Source organism: Dama dama, chromosome 6 (assembly GCF_033118175.1).
Source record: "Dama dama isolate Ldn47 chromosome 6, ASM3311817v1, whole genome shotgun sequence".
Taxonomy (NCBI): Eukaryota; Metazoa; Chordata; class Mammalia; order Artiodactyla; family Cervidae; genus Dama; species Dama dama.
In genome coordinates, this window is record NC_083686.1 from 31,542,691 (window position 1) to 31,562,753 (window position 20,063).

Here is a 20,063-nt window from a genome sequence, read left to right on the forward strand (position 1 = left end):
AGCAGCAGGGCCCCTGGGCAGCTGAATCAGTGTAGGTGCGCACTGTGGAAGCGTTCAGGAGCAAGGCTGCAAAGGTCATGATGATGAGGTTGCCGGAGTTCCCTTGCGTGATTGTTCCTCATGGGCTGAAATCCCTCCGAGGGGATCTCTGCCCGTGCCAAGCTCCTCTGAACTGAAGGAAGGGGTGTGGGGGTAAAATCTTTCCCATGCTTTTCTACACAGTAGTCCTCAGATTTTGCAACCTGCAGGGTTTCCACTGCTTCTTCATTGTAGCCCAGAAATTTTGAAAAGTAATTTATATTGGTTCATAGTTGTTCATTTATTGTTTTTCTTGTTTCTGTGAAGGATGCAAGTGTTGGGACCTCCTAATGGTCCATCTTGTTGATGTCACCTTTCTCCCATTCCATGTCAAAGTGACTGAAGACACAAGGGCCTCTCACTTGCTATTGTTTTACATAGTTTTCACTCTTACATAATTGATACAACTGATTTGTGTGTACAAGGTCATCGACTTTTAGCTGGGTGATAGCACTGAAAAATCAATATAAACACACTGTATAATGTCGAAGTAGTCTACACTTTGCCCTTTCATCTGATTTCCACATCTGCTGACTATTCATGTAACCTATTTATTTGAGACAAAGGAGTTATAATTTAACTTCTGAATGATTTCTTCTGGATATAAGCCTGAGCAATAGCAAAAGGATATAGTAATTGTTTAAACTACGGCATATGAACACGATGTCTATGAAATGGCTCTCGCTTCTGCAGCTGGTACAGCTCACTTGCTACTTTAACTCTGGGAGTTGTGGAAAGGTGCTGGTGTGGCCAGTGGAATTTAGTCACTGGATGAATATGAAGACAATTCTGGATGAACTTGTGATGAGGGGTCATGAGGTGACTGTACTGGAATCTTCAGCTTCCACTCTTATTGATCCAAACAAACCACTAGCTATGAAATTTGAGACTTTCCCTATATCTTTAACTAAAGATGATTTTCAGAGCGTTATCAAGGTTTTCATTGAGACATGGATGCTTGCAGTGAAAGATTACTTTTGGATCCATCTTTCAACAATGCAAAGATTATTTGAGGAATTTTCTGATATTGATATGAAGATATGTAGTGAAGTGGTTTCAAACAAGAAGCTTATGACAAAACTACAGGAATCAAGGTTTGATGTCGTTCTTGCAGATGCTGTTGGACCCTGTGGAGAGCTTCTGGCTGAAGTACTTAAAGTACCATTAGTGTACAGTCTCTACTTCTCACCTGGCTATTTGGTTGAAAAGAGGAGTGGAAGACTTTCATTTCCACCGTCCTATGTACCTGTTATGTTGTCTGAATTAAGTGATCATATGACATTCATGGAGAGGGTAAAAAATATGATATATGTACTTTATTTTGACTACTGGTTTCAGATGTACAATGAGAAGAAGTGGAATCAGTTTTACAGTGAAGTACTAGGTAAGTCAGGCTTTCCTAATGGCTGAGTGATAAAGAATCCGCCTGTAAATAAAGGAGATGTGGGATAGATCCCTGGGTTGAGAAGATCCCCTGGAAAAGGAAATGGCAACCCATTCTGGTATTCTTTCCTGGAAAATCCCATGGATGGATGAGGCTACAGTCCATCGGGTTGCCAGAGTCAGACACGGCTTAGAGACCAAACAACACACGACAACTAGGTAATTCATGTTCTTACTTGGTAGCATTAAATCCTATCTTTCCTTGTGCCTTAGAACGTGAGTTTGTATAAATATAATTTCATATAAACCTGTCTCAAATAAGTGAAAGAGTGAAATAAAGATATAAAATGACCCATCAATCTTATAAATATTATGAAAATGCTTAAATTATAGGGTAAAGTAGAACCCATTACTAGTTTCAGATACTAGGAATTCATATACCACAAATTGAAACACATAGGACTTCTGCAAGTGAATATTATCCAACTCACAAAAATTCTTTTTTTAAATTTAAAAAAAATCACTAGAAATCTTATAAAATGTCTTAATAAATGAAGACATGTACACAGAGAATTACACACATATTATATTATACTATGTTATGTTTATATTTATCAAAGAACAGATACATTCAAACATCTTTGACCACATCATCCCAAACTCCTTTACAAAAACTACATAAAATATATACACATGGCAATATTCTCATTTGATCCAACATTTATTGTTGCTTTTTGTTTTTTATTTCACTTTCAGGAAGGCCGACTACATTAGTTGAGTTAATGGGAAAAGCTGAAATGTGGCTTATTCGAAACTACTGGGATTTTTCATTTCCTCGCCCACGGCTACCAAATGTTGAATTTGTTGGAGGCCTCCACTGCAAACCTGCCAAACCCCTGCCTAAGGTCACCTGCTCCTCTTTGTTCTTCTTTGTTAACTTTGTGTTTGCAATAGGAATCATTCTGCATTCTTCATTTAAAATGTTTGATTACAGTGAGTCAGATGTGGGAAGCTGGATAAAGTGACCTTCTAGTTAGATACTGATATATTTCTATATGAACAAAGTATCTGAATTTCACTGTCATTACCAAATAAGCTAGAATATGTGGGACACTTTAAGAATATGTCAGTTAAATAACAGCTTCATTATTCGACACATAATGAAGCACAATCAGATAGTCACTAAACAATATTTATAGTTATATTACATTTTATCTAAGTAATATAATATTAGCTATATTATTATTATTATTGTAAGGTTATAGGATGATTACATATTTCACATATTCTAGAATTGAGTTCTAATATTCACTAATGGTGTAGACACAGTTTTTGCTACCTGACACTCCACATGGAAAGACAGAATACAAGCAAGTCATAAAAATTGTGTGAAAGTGTTATAAAAAGGAAAGTACAGAATGCTAAAAATATCCAGCATGAATCATGGACAGTATCTCTGATTCACTGATAATTAAGGTGAAATCAGAAGAATGCTCAAGAATAAACAGAAGGGATAGGGCAGGGGTAGCAGAAGATAGATAAGAAAAGCATGTAGAGTCGTAATGGCAGTTGCCAAGAAGTCCAAGCTTCGTCTAAACAGGAAGAGCCCAAGTAAAGAGACAGATGATGCTGGTGAAGTCAGCTGGCAACAGACAGCAACTTTAAACATCTAGTAGGGGTATTGGGAAAACATTGAAAGGATTAAGAGAGAAAAGTGCAGTCAAATATTGTTTAAACAGGTTTTCCTGGTAGCTCAGCTGATAAAGAATCCACCTGCAATGCAGGAGACCCCGATTGGATTCCTGGGTGGGGAAGATCCCCTGGAGAAGGGATAGGTTCAGTTCAGTTCAGTCACTCAGCTGTGCCCGATTCTTTGCGATCCCATGAATCGCAGCATGTCAGGCCTCCCTGTCCATCACCAACTCCTGGAGTGTACTCAAACTGATATCCGTCGAGTTGGTGATGCCATCCAGCCATCTCATCCTCTGTCGTCCCATTCTCCTCCTGTCCCCAATCCCTCCCAGCATCAGGGTCTTTTCCAGTGAGTCAAATCTTCACATGAGGTGGCCCAAGTATTGGACTTTCAGCTTCAGCATCAGTCCTTCCAATGAACACCCAGGACTGATCTCCTGTAGGATGGACTGGTTGGATCTCCTTGCAGTCCAAGGGACTCTCAAGAGTCTTCTCCAACACCACAGTTCAAAAGCATCAATTCTTTGGCGCTCAGCTTTCTTCACTCCAACTCTCACATCCATACATGACCACTGGAAAAACCATAGCCTTGACTAGACAGACCTTGGTTGGCAAAGTAATGTCTCTGCTTTTTAATATGCTGTTTATGTTGGTCATAACTTTCCTTCCGAGGAGTAAGCGTCTTTTAATTTCATGGCTTCAATCACCATCTGCAGTGATTTTGGAGACCAAAAAAAATAAAGGCTGACACTGCTTCCACTGTTTCCCCATCTATTTGCCATGAAGTAATGGGACCAGATACCATGATCTTAGTTTTCTGAATGTTGAGCTTTAAGCCAACTTTTTCACTCTCCTCTTTCACTTTCATCAAGAGGCTTTTTAGTTCCTCTTCACTTTCTGCCATAAGGGTGGTGTGATCTTCATATGTGGTTTTTGATATTTCTCCTGGGAATCTTTATTCCAGCTTGTGCTTCTTCCAGCCCAGCGTTTCTCATGATGTACTCTGCATATAAGTAAAATAAGCAGGGTGACAATATATAGCCTTGACGTCCTCCTTTTCATATTGGGATAGGTCACCCACTTCACTATTCTTACACTTCCCTAGTGACTCAGACAGTGAAGAATCCATCTGCAATGTGGGAGACCTGGATTCAATCCCTGGGTTGGGAAGATCCCCTGGAGGAGGGCATGGCAACCCACTCCAGTATTCTTGTCTGGAGAATCCCCATGGACAGAGGAGCCTGGTGAGCTACAGCCCTTGGGATGGCAAAGAGTTGAACATGACTGAGCAGCTAATCACTATACTATAATATTGCTTAAACAAACAAACAACAAGACAACAAGCAACATGTAGTCACTGGGTTAGATGTAAAGGGTAAATTGTGGGGGAAAAGACCACTTTGCAGGTTGTTACTAGATGTAGGTAACAATGAGTGAAAACTAGACTACACTATTCATAGCTATATGACCATACTATAACTTATGATTTTACCAACCTTATATTGTTGAGAGAAAAAATTTGTAAGTACATGTGAAACATCCAAAATGTCACTGGCATATACCCAGTGGTTCAGAAGAAATATTAACTGTTGTCATTATTTTTATTTTGTTATAACATACTATCATTAAACCAATATGTGCCAGCCACCTTGATCTAATTCCTAATTGAAATTGATTTTCTTAATCATCAAGATTATAGTATTCAGCAAACTGCTAGAGATTAGATATCCGAGTGTTTTAATGGTCAGTTATAAAAGTTTACATAAAAATTAATGAAAATAATTTAATAAATTTAATAAAATTTACTCTACATAAAATTTAATTTAACATACTTAATGTAAACTTTTTTAATGTTATGAATTTTTAAGATTTTTGCCAATCAGATATATAAGATGAAATGCTAAAATCTTTTTGTGAGTTTTGAGGCTCTTCACCTGTGCTTTGGCTAAAATGAACATCCTTCTTCTATCATGTAAATGTATGTATTTATAAGGAATATTTAACTACACTAAATCATATATAATATTTAGTTGAAAAACATCAGATATAATAAAATCACAATTTTCTCTAACATTAAAAAAACATAAACTGGAATTACAATTTTCAAGATTAAGAAATTTCTTTTTATGTTCCATAAGGGCTAAACCAACTTTCTAACAGAGGTGAGGTAATATCTCATTGTGATTTTGAAATACATTTCCCTGATGATTAGTGATTTTGAGCATCTTTTCATATACCTGGTGGTGATTTGGAAGTCTGCTTTAGAAAATGTCTATTTTGTTCTCCTGCCCACTCTTTAACTGAATTTTGTTGTATGAGTTCTATATGTATTATGGACATTAACCCCTCATTCAATATATGGTTAAAACATTCTTTTTTCCATTCTGTAGGTTGCATTTTCACGCTGTTGATTGTTTCTTCTACTGTGCAGTTGCTTTAAGTATAATATAGTACCACTTGTGGGTTTTTTTCCTTTTGTTGTGGTTTTGAAGTCATCATAAAAAAAAAAAATCATTTTTAAGGCCAATGCCAAGGAGTTCCATACTTACCTTTTCCTTTAAGAATGTTATGGTATATAAAATCCTTTATGGATGTTATAAGTTATAGTCTTATGTTTAAGTCTCTGGAGTTATTTTAAGTCACTTGGAGTTATTTTTGTGAGGGGTCTAAGGCAGGGGTCTCATCTCATTTCCTGTGTTTATACTTATTCAATTTTCTCCAAAAAGAAAGAAGTGACTATTCTTTCCACAGGAGGTGTTCTTGTTGAATTGGTTGGCTATATATTCAGAGTTTTAATTCTAAACCCTATATGAGGTTGCAATTGTCTATTTGGGGGCCAGTACACTATCATTTGAAATGTTGCAGCTTTAGTATAATTTAAAATTGGGAGGTATGATACTTTTGGTAGTGTGAATATTTTAACAATATTAAATCTTCTGATCCATGATCTTAGGATGACATTCCATTTATTTGTGTTTTATTCTATTTCTTACAACATAATCTTTTCTTTTTTTTTTTTAGTTGGAGGCTAATTATTTTACAATATTGTAGTCGTTTTTGCCATGCATTGACATGAATCAGCCATGGATTTACATGTGTTCCCCATCCTGATCCCCGCTCCTTCCTCCCTCCCCATCCCATCCCTCTGGGTCTTCCCAGTGCACCAGCCCTGAGCACTTGTCTCTTGCATCCAACCTGGGCTGCCGATGTGTTTCACACTTGATAATATGCATGTTTCAGTGCTATTCTCTCAGATCATCCCACCCTCACCTTCTTCCACAGAGTCCAAAAGTTTATTCTATACATCTGTGTCTCTTTTTCTGTCCTGCATATAGGGTTATCATTACCATCTTTTAAAATTCCATATATATGCGTTAGTAAACTGTATTGGCGGAGAAGGCAATGGCACCCCACTCCAGTACTCTTGCCTGGAAAATCCCGTGGATGAAGGAGCCTGGTAGGCTGCAGTCCATGGGGTCGCTAAAAGTACGCTGCAGTCCATGGGGTCTCTGAGTCCGACGACTAAGCGACTTCACTTTCACTTTTCATTTTCACTCATTGGAGAAGGGAATGGCAACCCACTCCAGTGTTCTTGCCTGGAGAATCCCAGAGAAGGGGGAGCCTGGTGGGCTGACGTCTATGGGGTCACACAGAGTTGGCCACGACTGAAGTGACTTAGCAGTAGCAGCAGCAGCAGCATACCGTATTGGTGTTTATCTTTCTGGCTTACTTCACTCTGTATAATGGGCTCCAGTTTCAGCCATCTCATTAGAACTGATTCAAATGTGTTATTTTTAATGGCTGAGTAATATTCCATTGTGTATATGTACCACAGCTTCCTTATTCATTCGTCTGCTGATGGGCATCTAGGTTGCTTCCATGTGCTGGCTATTATAAACAGTGCTGTGATGAACATGGGGGTGCACGTGTCTCTTCCAGATCTGGTTTCCTCAGTGTGTATGCCCAGCAGTGGGATTGCTTGGTCATATGGCAGTTCTATTTCCAGTTTTTTAAGAAATCTCCACACTCTTCTCCATAGTGGCTGTACTAGTTTGCATTCCCACCAACAGTGTAACAACATAATCTTTATAGTTATCACATATAGATCTTTCATGTCACTGGGTAAATTTATTTCTAGTTATTTTCTTCTTTTGATGCTGTTCTGAATGGGATGGTTTTCTCAGATGTTTCATTATTTGCATATCAAAATTGAATTGATTTCTGTATGTTGCTTTTATACCCTGCAACCTTACTAAGCTTGTTGATTAGTTAAGAGTTTTGGTTGAATCTGAGATTTTCATACAAAAAATCATGTCTTTTGCAAACACACACACACACACACACACACACACACACACACACACACACAATTTACCTCTTCCTCTCTATTTAGGATGCCTCTTATAATTTGTGTCACCTAATTGTTCTAGCTAGAACTTCCAGTACTATGCTGAAGCACTGTGAGAGTAGGAATCCTTGTTTCATTTCTGATTTTAGAGAAAAAGTTTTCAAATATTCACTGTTGAATGTGATGTTAGCTTTGAGTTTGTCATATAAGTTTTTTATTACATCGTTATGTTCCTTCTATATCCGATATGTTGACAGTTTTTATCATGAAAGAATATTGTATCTTATCAAATGTGTTTTGTACATCTGTTTGGAAAATCAAGTTATTTTATATTGCATTCTATTTGTGCAATGCATTAAAATTCTTAATATGAGTACACTGATCCAACCTTGCATCCCAAGGATAAATCTCACTATCTCACTTGCTCACTCAATATAATGCTTTCACTGTGTTCTTGAGTTTGAACTGCTGATATTTTGTGGAGGATTTTTACATCTATACTCAGTGTGGGTATTGGCCTATCGTTTTCTTTCCTTGTAATGTTCTTATCTATTTGGTATCAGGGTAATGTTGGCCTTGTAGAATAAGTTTGAAAATACTCCTAACCTCCTCTTTAATTTTTAAAGATTTTTTTCAAAAACTTACATTAATTATTCTATAATGCTTCAAAGAATGTATCAGTGAAGCCATCTGGTCCTGGGCTTCTGTGTATTCTTAGGTTTTTGATTAATGATACAATCCCTTTACTTCTTAAAACTGTTGAGATTTTCTACTTCTTTCTGATTCAGTCTTGATAGGTTGTGTTTTTAAAAAGTTATCTATTTTTGTTTCTCATGTAGGTAATTTTTGGCATATAGTTATTCATAGCTGTCTCTTGGGAGCCTATGTACTTTTGGAGTATCAGTTGTAGTGTCTCCCCATTCTTTTCTTATTTTATTTATTTGAGTCAGTTGTTTTCTTGCTTAGTCTGGCAAAGATTTTTAATTCTGCTTAGCTTTTTGAAAAGACAAAGACAAATACTGTATATTATCACTTGTATGTGAAATCTAAAAATGCTGAATTCATATAATAGGAGTAATATGGTGGTTACTAGGGGCTAAGAGGTGGGAGAATAGGAGAGACATTCTTTAAGGATACAAATTAGTATTTCTTAGTAAACAAATCCTAGAGACCTAAGGTACAGGATAGTGAATAGAGACAACAATATTTTATTATTATCACCATCATATTTACTTAGAGAATAGAGGTTAAGAAAAATAGAAACTATAATTATATGATAAGTGGAGGTTCAAAACATCATTAAAATGTCAATCCTATTACTGTATATAAATGTATCAATCATGTTATACACCTTAACTTACATAACGTTATATATCAAATATATATCAACCTTTGCTAAAAGGATATAAATTTGAAAACAAGGATATCTCTGAATGGAGCATTTCAGTACATCTTATTTCCTTTTATATAAATTTTCATACATTTGCATATTTTCTTGCCATGATCTTATATTATTTTCACAAAGATATCAGAGTATGAAATGAATACATCCACATCAGTGATTAATTTGTACAGATACTGTATATTAAAATAATACCAAATCGATGTATCTTTCACAGCATAGATGAAACATCTTTGGTTAGCGAGCCAACATGACAATGCAATGAAGACAAGTAACTTTAAATGCTACTACTGGTCAGGAAAATTTTGCTCCTCTACGTTTATTAAACAGGATCATTGAGCAATGTGTAATTATTCTAGTACAGAGTGTGCATTTTTTAAATTAGAAAGGAAAAAGGACCAAAGACAAAATAATTCAGAAACAATACAGGCAAATACAGATTCACGTGCAGTTTTATATTGTTTAAAGTGAACTACTAAAAAGGTGACCAGATCTCTGCTGCAGAAAGCCCTGGGGCACCTCCCCCACTGTCGGGCAGGTGCTCACTGGGGGCACTAAATAGGGGGCTCTGAGGGTCCTTCACCACAGCTGACATTATCCATCCTACTGCGACATCAATTATGTGAAGGATAAAGGGCGCCACAGGTAAGCAAATTCAGCAATATGGTCAGTCAAATCAGTAACTACACAAGTATACCTCTGCGTTATAAACAGGACTTATAGGACTGTCTCATAGAACTTCCCAACAATAATACAAGATTTCTCAATGTCAGGGGTTTATAATTCAGACAGTTTGGGAAATTATGACAAATTTTAAGATAAGGATTATAGAGCTGAGTAAATGATAGACTTAAGTGATTCAAATATAAGTTTTCATAGTGCTAATAGAGAAATGAAATATTAATGACTAACCTAAGATAATTCTCAAGAAAAAGCATGTCTGGAATAAATAAATGATTTAGTAGACCTATAATAAAAAAGAATTTAAGGTCAGTTGAATCCTGCAGTAAGAGTTCCTTCTAAGAATCTATGTTAGTAATTAATAACATAATAGATGAAAAGTCTCAGTATAATAGTGTTTAACAGTATCCTCTTGCCACCAGTGTGTATTGGCCTTATCTCGTTTCCTGCATATACAGAAATACATTTGCATAAATATACATAATACTTCCACTTCATTGACTATACCAAAACCTTTGACTGTGTCGATCACCACAAACTGTGGAAAATTCTGAAAGACATGGGAATACCAGACCACCTGACCTGCCTCTGGAGAAATCTGTATGCAGGTCAGGAAGCAACAGTTAGAACTGGACATGGAACAACATACTGGTTCCAAATAGAAAAAGGAGTACATCAAGGCTGTATATTGTCACCCAGCTTATTTAACTTATATGCAGAGTACATCCTGAGAAACACTGGATTGGATGAAGCACTAGATGGAGTCAAGATTGCTGGGAGAAATATCAATAACCTCAGATATGCAAATGACACCACCCTTATGGCAAAAAGCAAAGAAGAATTAAAGAGCCTTTTGATGAAAGTGAAAGAGGAGAGTGAAAAAGTTGGCTTAAAGCTCAACATTCAGAAAACTAAGATCATGACATCCGGTCCTATCACTTCATGGCAAATAGATGGGGAAACAATGGAAATGGTAACAGACTTCATTTTCTGGGGCTCCAAAATCACTGCAGATGGTGACTGCAGCCATAAAATTAAAAGAGGTTTGCTCCTTGGAAGAAAAGTTATTACCAACCTAGACAGTATATTAAAAAGCAGAGACATTATTTTGCCCATAAAGGTCTGTCTGGTCAAAGCTTTAGTTTTTCCAGTAGTCATGTATGGATGTGAGAGTTGGACTATAAAGATAGCGGAACACCAAAGAATTGATGCTTTGAACTATGGTGTTGGAGAAGACTCTTGAGAGTCCCTTGAACCTCAAGGAGATCCAACCAGTCCATCCTAAAGGAGATCAGTCCTGAATATTCATTGGAAGGACTGATTCTAAAGCTGAAACTCCAATTCTTTGGCTACCTGATGCAAAGAACTGACTCATTTGAAAAACCCTGATACTTGGAAAGATTGAAGGCAGGAAGAGAAATGGATGACAGAGGGTGAGATGGTTGGATGACATCACTGACTCAATGGATATGAGTTTGAGTAAACTCTGGAAGTTGGAGATGGACTGGGAAGCATGGCATGCTGCAGTCCATGGGGTCTCAAAGAATCGGACATGACTGAGCGACTAAACTGAACCCCACATAATAGAAGAAATCAACCTTATATCACCCATTTCTTGCCCAAGGACCTCAGGGATGATTTATGTTTAAAAAAAAAAAAAAAAAAAACACCATTATGGAAAATAATGTTTTTTTTTTTTTCAAAATTTAAAAATATTTTTTTAGTACTGAATATTTATTACCACAACTAACCAATGTCCAAAATGTGAAGTTAACATATATAAGGAACATGAGGAGGAAAATCACTTTATATACTATATAGTATGTGGCAAGAATAATATAAAACATATCAACACCTGTGGCTCAGCAATTTCTCTTCTGTGGGCACATATACAAAAGAATTGAAATTATTACCCCAATGAGATATCTGTACATGTGCATAAAAGCTCAACTCAGAAGAGTCAAGAGGTTGAAGCCACCCAAGGGTCCACCAACAGATGAAGCAATAAACAAAATGTCATATATATAAGCGATGGAATATTACATTTAAAAGGAAATTCTGGCAAATGTCACAACATGAAGGAAACTTACACTAAGTGAAATAAGTCAGTCAGAAAAAGACAAATACTGTACAATTCAACTTATAAGAAGTTTCCAGACTAATCACATTTGTAGAAACATAGGGTAGAATGAAACTTGCCAGAGGCTAGAGAACAAGGAATGTGGAGTTTCTTAATGAGCATAGAATTCCAGTTTTGCCAGATGAAAAAAGCTCTGGAGATTGGTTGCACAGTGTGAATATACTTAATGATGCTATATTATGCATTTAGGAATGATTAACAAAGTAAATTTCATGTCATGTGTATTTTACCACAATATTTTTTTTTAAATCTACACTCCAGACGATATTTGATTTCCTTGGTTTAGTTGCTGGTAGTAATCCCTTCAATAATGTTTTCTATGCTCCTTCTCTTTTATGATGGGACAAATTCTTTTTTCACAGGAAATGGAAGAATTTGTGCAGAGCTCTGGAGAACATGGTATTGTGGTGTTTTCGCTGGGGTCAATGATCAGTAACATGTCAGAAGAAAGAGCCAATGTGATTGCATCAGCCCTTGCCCAGATTCCACAAAAGGTACACACAGTAACTTAACAGTGAACAACTATTTAATGTCTGTTAAAGTCTATAAAGGGTCTGATTTTAGACATTTTCCAACAGAAAGGTAAAGTATATGAGAACTCCAATTTATCTCTCGTATATATAAACCAAAATATAAATATAGGTGCTATAGAATTACAAGGAGTGTCTTTCATCCATAATAAATTTAGATTAACATTGTAATAAAAATAGAATGATATTAAAGAGATACAGTATGAATTTTGGTATTCTAATGGTATCATGGGGCCAGAGAAGAAACCACCAAATTCTGCTTTGTCACTTGTTCCATTTCCTTGAATGATATCTGAGGTACAGTACACATACAAATGTTCTCTGGGGTTAAATTTTAACAGAAAATATAGTCACACAATAATGTTAAGCAATATTGATAGAAGGCCGTTGTGCTTCTTGCAGTGTACACTTAACATGTAATCCTGGTCTTTTTTGTATCCCATAAATTTTGGAGCAGACCTATCAGTGTGTTTTTCAGAGAGCTACTCAGAGAAAGGATGGACAAGATTCCCCAAACTGCCATCCAACCACACTGATTTAGAGAAACATCTGCCTCCCTGGTTGACTAGGCCCTGCTAAAATCTGAAGCAGGAAGATCAATGTGAAACAGTGAAGACAGGGTCCTGCCTTTAAGGTGAACTCTGTAAAGTCTGGTCCTTAATGAACTCTGCTTCTAACCTGTCATATTCTTCCTCCTGATTGAAGAGGGAGAAGGGACTATAAGAAGCAGTCGAACATAAGGAAGACTGGAATGGTGAAGATTCAGCTGCCTTCTTCTTCAGAAATTGCAACAGTAACTTTTTTTCTAATATATAAAGTACCCCTGGGGTCTTCAGATATTTGTGAACAACTTTTTTTTAGTTTGCAATCTGATAGGCCTCTCCTAATAATCTATGCTATTTTTTGCTGAGAAACTAAAATTAATTTACATTCATTCACAGAGCAAATAGAAGTTAAACACTAATAAATTATAATCCAGTTTATGAGAATTGCTTGGAATTCCAAACTTGTTCCTTATTTTTGTACTGGATCTAGAGACCACACTAATCAATTCTGTCAATGCTTTGTGCTTCATTGTTGAAGTATTCAGGATCAGTTGAATAAACTTTGGTGCCACTATTTTGGAACTTTTTCAATAGCCCTATTGTCTGTTTCAAATTTTCAACTGGCTCTTCTATTATAAAGGTAAAACAACCAAGTCTAGTAATAATGGTAATACTTTGGATTCATGTCAAAAAATTCCAGTTGTCATTGCTTTTGCAAGAGCTTAACAGTTTATAACTTAAATGAAGCTATACTTCCTAAGAAGCACTAATTAACTTATTATTAATAAAGTATGAATAAGCAAAGGTATTTATTTCTAAGTGGCTGATGCATGCATTTTCCTCTCTGTAACAAAATGTGTGAAATTCTAAAAAAATAACTTGTTATACTAAAATTGATATAACTAAACTGCCTTCTATAATGGTCACAAAGAAATCAGTGAATATTAAATTTGAAGATGACAGCTAGTGTAAAAAGAAGGTAAATAAGTGTGTAGGTTACTTGTAATCTGTCACTGTCTCTTTGTACTTGAAATAAGACGACCTAGAAATTATTTAAGTTTTCATGTTGGCACTGGCATCTGAATTGTCTATGCCATCATGTGTATATAAAATGTAGGTGTTCCTCTTCATGTCAGGGTATTGTGCATGGGTGCTAATTCACTTCAGTCATATCTAGTTCTTTGCGACCCTATGGACCATATCCCTCCCAGCCCGTCTGTCCATGGGATTCTCTAGGCAAAAATACAGGAGTGTGTTGCCGTGCCCTACTCTAGGGCATCTTCCCAACTTAGGGACTGAACCCACATCACTTATGTCTCCTGCATTGGCATATGGGTTCTTTACAAGCAGCGCCACCTGGGAAGCCGGTCAGTGTATTAACAGTTAATATTACTTAATATGCCCTCATTTCTTACATGTCATATGGAAGACATGTAACTACATATATTTTGATCACTTTAGAATTGTGACTTTGAAGCTCAACTCATAGAATAAGATATTACCCTTACCCTAACAGGTTCTATGGAGATATGATGGCAAAAAACCAGACACCTTAGGACCCAATACTCGGCTGTATAAGTGGATCCCCCAGAACGACCTTCTTGGTAAGACTTGGTAGAAAAAAATATTGAAAACTTGAGTAACAGCTGAGCAAAGTGACAGCACTTCAAAAGGAAACAAATGTATAGAGAATTATTGAAACACTTGAAAAATGTATTATTTTATTTTTATTTCCTATGCAAGGGGAAAAAGGAAGAATGTATAACAATTGGCCTTTTATTGTACACAGTCACACCCCTTATGGCCAGAACCTTTATTTTGGCTCTAATTTCTACTCACCATGATCTTCTCAATAACTTCCTAGATTGTTGTTCTGTCTCTGAATTCTTTCCTTATACCTCTCTTTTCTCCTCTGTAGGGGTATGCTAAATGCTACTGAAAACAAGTTCCCTTTTTATTACAGGTGACTTTCCATTTTCTCTAAAAGAAAAAAATCTGCAATCATTTTTATGGCACAATAACACACTTCATGACAAAAGGTTGCTTTTCCTTCCTCTGGTTCCAGTGCCACTACCATTATCCTTCTTTCCCCTGATACCATTCCCGTCAGACGAAATGACTCCACTATATCTTTAAGAGAATAATTTCTGGCATGCCCTCCTCTTTATTTTGCACATGTGGTTTCTTTTACCCAGAATGTTTTCTCAAGTTGTTCACCTGCCAATCATGGATTCATCTGTGACGTTTGAGTGACTCAGCACTTCTTTCACAAAGTCTTCATTTACTTTCAGCAGACATAGCAGTTCTTTTCTGAGTACTGAAAGCAATTTAAAAGCACTCTCACATGTGTAATAATCTGTTATCTTAAAAAACACTGCTTCTTTCAGTGCCTTATGAAGCCCATTTCTCATTTTATTCTGAAAGTTATAATTAATGATTTTATTGAAATTCACTCAATCCTAGGCCATCCAAAAACCAAAGCCTTTATAACTCATGGTGGAAGCAATGGCATCTACGAGGCCATCTACCACGGCATCCCTATGGTGGGCCTTCCTTTGTTTGCTGATCAACCTCATAACGTTGTTCACATGACGGCCAAGGGAGCAGCTATCAGATTGGACTTGGAAACAATGTCAACAGAAGATTTGCTCAATGCATTGAAGGAAGTCATTAATAATCCTTTGTGAGTATACATTTTTACCTGACATTCTATCCAGAGAAGTTCTCATCTGAAGGCCAAGGAGGCAGAAATGAGCCTTCACATAAGTATAATGAAGAGTAAGATTTACTCAATGTTTTGAAAACAGTCAATAATAACCTATTTTGAGTGTCTCAACATTTTTTTATGGTTTTATGGGAAAGGTTTGTCAATAGTTTAAAGATAGTAGAGAATTTCTGAAAGACTAAGCATTCAAATGAGAAGAATCACTGAAATGGTAATAGAAGGATTAAGACGCATTGAGAACAAAGGTAAGTAGGGAAACAAGCATCGTATTAATATGAACACTCATCTGCCCACTTTACTTTCTTTCTGCCTGTGAACTCCTCAAATGTTTTAAACTCTACAAAGATACTTTATTTTCAGTAAACTACTTTGACATAATCAATCTTAAATTCCCATTACACTGAATATTTTCCAAGTTTTCTATGCTAATATTCTGACCCCATCACTGACAAATGGTTAACACCTAGAACTTTCTAATTACTCAGTTTCAACTATGTAAATAATATTTATAAATACAGGTTTATTCCTAGGTTTTCTGATTGTGATAATTTTTGTCTAATTTAGAAGAATTATAAATCTGAATGCAATTGATTTGGAAGGATATGTTGAGATATTCCTTTTTAAAAAATTTTTACACAATTTTTAAAGCCTATTTTCCATTCAAAATTATTACCAAATATTGGTTATGTTCACAGTGTTGTACAATACAACCTTGAGCTTATATTATTCCCAGTAACTTTAGCTTCCTACACCCCTATGCGTATATTACTCTTCCTCCAATCTGGTAACCAAAATTTGTTCTCTATATCTGCAAGTTTTTAATAATACTTTGCTAATAAAACTTTCTAACTTAATTTCAACTAGGTAGATATTGCTTATAAATGTAGATATATCCTGAGTATTTAGGTTGTGATTGATTTTGTCTTATTTGGAAGAGATATGATGGGATATTATTGTCTAAAAGCCAAATTTTCAAAAAAGAGAAATATTTGATTTCCAAATCACTTCAGGATATACATGAATTTCAGTAACACAATTATATTAATATCATAAATATGATATATATATGTTTCCCCTTATTGTTTCATAACAACTTTGCAATGAAACATTTTGAGAATGTCAGTCATAGTAGCACAGTGTGTATTTGTGTCTTTATAGCAGTGTTATTTAAATTTAATTTTAGGACAGCTATTGTCCTAAATGAGCAGTGCAAAAAAAAAAAAGCAAAAAAATTTTATTTTTTTCTTAAGTAATAGATCTTTCATTTGCTGATCCTATATAAATGTACATCTCTTTAGTATCTTTATATTTTTTAATTTTAATAATGTAAAGTTAGTGTCAAAAATGAAGATTTTTTAGCTGTTATATACTGAATGTTCATGATATGCTACATATTTTATTTAGTAGCATAGTGTTACTTTACACATATTAAGCAACTTCTTTATTGTAGTCTATTCATGAGATTGTTAGATGCTATCACCGACTCGATGGACATGAGTCTGAGCAAGCTCTGAGAGTTAGTGATGGACAGGGAAGCCTGGCGTGCTGCAGTCCATGGAGTCACAAAGATTCGGACATCACTGAGTGACTGAACTGATCCCTATTGTATCACAAAAATGTTTCCTGATTACTGCAATCCTTGCAAACACCAAGTGCTCCCCCTGTGTTTTGACAGAAAAGGGAGAAAAGTTAACTCCATTGTTATCGCTGCAGTGCCATGTTATAGCACTCTGTGAGTTAGAGTTCATGAACCATATCTCATTATTCTTCCTACTTTCTTGTCCGTTAGCCATCATACCTAGGTCAGGAAAATCCCCTGAAGAGAATGGCTACCGACTCTAGTATTCTTGCCTGGAGAATTCCATGGACAGATGACCCTGGCAGGCTACAGTCTATGGGATTGTAAAGAGTCAGACACAACTGAACACAAACACACACACAGTCCATCATCATTTCAACAGTAGAAACAGTAGTTCGGGCAGTGTAACTGCAATGCCTGAAAGTGAAATTTTGAGTCTTCTCCACATTCTAAGAGAATCTTGTTCTAAAAGAACAAGAAACAGAAGAACAATATGAGAAAACATTTTCTGAGAGTATACTAGATTCTAAGAATGCCTATAAGAATCAGAATGATATTCTCAAAATAATCAGATAAGTTACTATTTCTATCAATTTTATACAAAAATGAAAACCTGAGGAACAGACTCTATTGTGATTGAGCCTTCCAGTTATGAAATGAAAAGTTTAAAAGATAAAAATGCTTTTAAAACTTAATAAAATTAAGTTTTTAAAAAACTAAGGGACAGAAAGAATAAGAAGCAGCCAGCAAGTATCAGAGTCAGAAATCAAACCAAGTCAATCCACTTTCATAGTTTCAACTACTACTTCACTAATGTAAGATCAGTCCTTTCTGGACCTGTCTCTCACCTCATCATAGGTTTACTTGCTATAGCTGGATTATGACTGCATTTTAAAACATGTTTACCAGGTCAATTAACAATTCTTTACTAGATAATTCAATCTTTGAACAAACAAATTATGATTTTTTTTCTTTTTTTTTTCATTTTGGAACAACTCATGCCACTTTAGACTACACAGTCTTTTCCCTCTCATTTTCTTTCTTTTCTTTGTAACTTGAAATCCTAAGAATTTAAGAAATCCTAGCCCATAAGCTGGGCTTCCCTTGTAGCTCAGATGGAAAAGAATCCACCTGCAATGCAGGAGACCCTGGTTCAATTCCTGGGTCGGGAAGATCCTGGCAAAGGGACAGAATAATCCAGTATTCTTAGGCTTCCTTGGTAGCGCAAATAGTAAAGAGTCTGCCTGCAATGCAGGAGATCTGGATTCAATCTCTGGGTTGGCAAGATCCCCTGGAGGAGGGCATGGCAACCAACTCCAATATTCCTACCTGGAATATCACCATGGATAGACTAGCCTAGCTGGCTACAGTCCATGGTGTGGCAAAGAGTCGGGCATGACTGACTGATAAGCACAGCACAGCCCATAAGCTAAGGTCTCAGTCATCACCTTGGAGGAAAATTAGCTACTTTCCTTCCACTGTGTTGCACTATTTGCTACCATTTGCAAGAACATTTCACTTATTTATCTATTATAGCTCATTCTATAAATTGATCACTGATTTTCCTTCAGCTACAAAGGGAATGTCATGAGGTTATCAGCCATTCAACATGATCAGCCTATGAAACCCTTGGACCGAGCGATCTTCTGGATTGAATTTGTCATGCGGCACAGAGGAGCCAAGCACCTGAGGCCCGCCGCCCACGACCTCACCTGGTTCCAGTACCACTCTCTGGACGTGATCGGATTCCTGCTGGCCTGTGTGGCAACTGCTGTGTTTGTCATCACAAAGTGTTGCCTGTTTTGTTGCCGAAAGTGTGCTAGCATAGGAAAGAAGGGGAAAAGAGACTAGCTGTTTCTGAGATGTCTAGCAGGTTTACCCCATGAATAGAACTCCTCATATTTATTACAGTAAGATGAATTATGATCAAGTTCGACTCCTCTTGTGACAAAATGTAAATTTTACCTTCAAGGGATTTTCTACCTGACAACAAATATGTCTTGCCAAGAAAAAACACTGATGAAAAATGAAATAAACAATAAAACTATATGCATACATATTGAAATTGATTATTTTAATTCAAAAATTAATCTAAAAAGAAATGATTGTGTTTAACTACTTTTCACATGCTCTATGTAAAAACAACAACGATAAGAAGTCTACTTAAAGCATGTGTTATTTTCTTGATATTCACAATTCTTAACTTCATTTTCATGTCAAATTTTATAGGTTTTTCTTGTTATTGAAATTGTTCAATAATTGGAATTCTGTAAAAAGATTCAGTCCTTTATTCTATTTGTGAGACCACTATCAGTTCTTCATTTTTACTGTGCATGGAGCCTCAGCATCACTTCCTACCTAGAGCCATGGCAAGATATTTGCTTTCATTCAGTTTAGCTTATTTCCCAGAAGAGTGTTTGTAGAATTCGAAATATAGCAACTGCTACCTGCTTCCTATTATAAAATTGAAATATTTGTGAAAATCTTTAATTTCATGACTCGATTCTCCTTTTCTCATCCACCTTTTAGTCACCAATTATTTTCCCTCCCGTATTCAACTTTTAATAATGGATGTAAGTTCTCAACTCTATATTAAGAAATTATGTATCCTAGACTCTAAATGGACTTAGAGAATTTTCATTCTCTCATAGTGTACCTGAATTTATCTGCAGATCATATCTATATCTAAATACATATCTAAGTCTATATATACTCTTACAAAACAAGACACAGCATCACTTATCTACTTGCAGATATGATGTGCTATCCATTGGGTTTGTTGACCATAGATTGAATTATTTACTATTCCAATATAATGCATTTTGAACCACACTTTATTAGTTTAGCATTTATCATTCTTTTGTGTCTTTCTTCAAGCAGCTATTGCCTCATTCCTTACCATAGCACTTCTATGTAAAATTCAATTCTTTATCATGACAGAAAATAACATAGACATCATG

The 20,063-nt window shown here is 35.9% G+C and overlaps 1 protein-coding gene across 1 annotated transcript; it reads left to right on the plus strand.

Annotated features, from left to right (window-relative positions):
- The first annotated feature begins 732 nt into the window (after positions 1-732).
- LOC133058537 (UDP-glucuronosyltransferase 2B4-like) lies at positions 733-19,114 on the plus strand. Its single transcript, XM_061145243.1, has 6 exons — positions 733-1,462; positions 2,218-2,366; positions 12,087-12,218; positions 14,316-14,403; positions 15,263-15,482; positions 18,675-19,114. The coding sequence occupies exons 1-6, from the start codon at positions 733-735 to the stop codon at positions 18,952-18,954; spliced, it is 1,599 nt and encodes a 532-aa protein (XP_061001226.1). The 3' UTR covers positions 18,955-19,114.
- The last annotated feature ends 949 nt before the right edge of the window (positions 19,115-20,063 follow it).

Excerpts from the sequence above, each read along its gene's own strand:
- LOC133058537 (XM_061145243.1), top strand. The coding sequence starts at position 733 with ATGAACACGATGTCTATGAAATGGCTCTCGCTTCTGCAGCTGGTACAG. Across the intron at positions 1,463-2,217 it reads GTTTTACAGTGAAGTACTAG|GAAGGCCGACTACATTAGTT; the intron begins GTAAGTCAGGCT and ends TTTCACTTTCAG. Across the intron at positions 2,367-12,086 it reads CTGCCAAACCCCTGCCTAAG|GAAATGGAAGAATTTGTGCA; the intron begins GTCACCTGCTCC and ends CTTTTTTCACAG.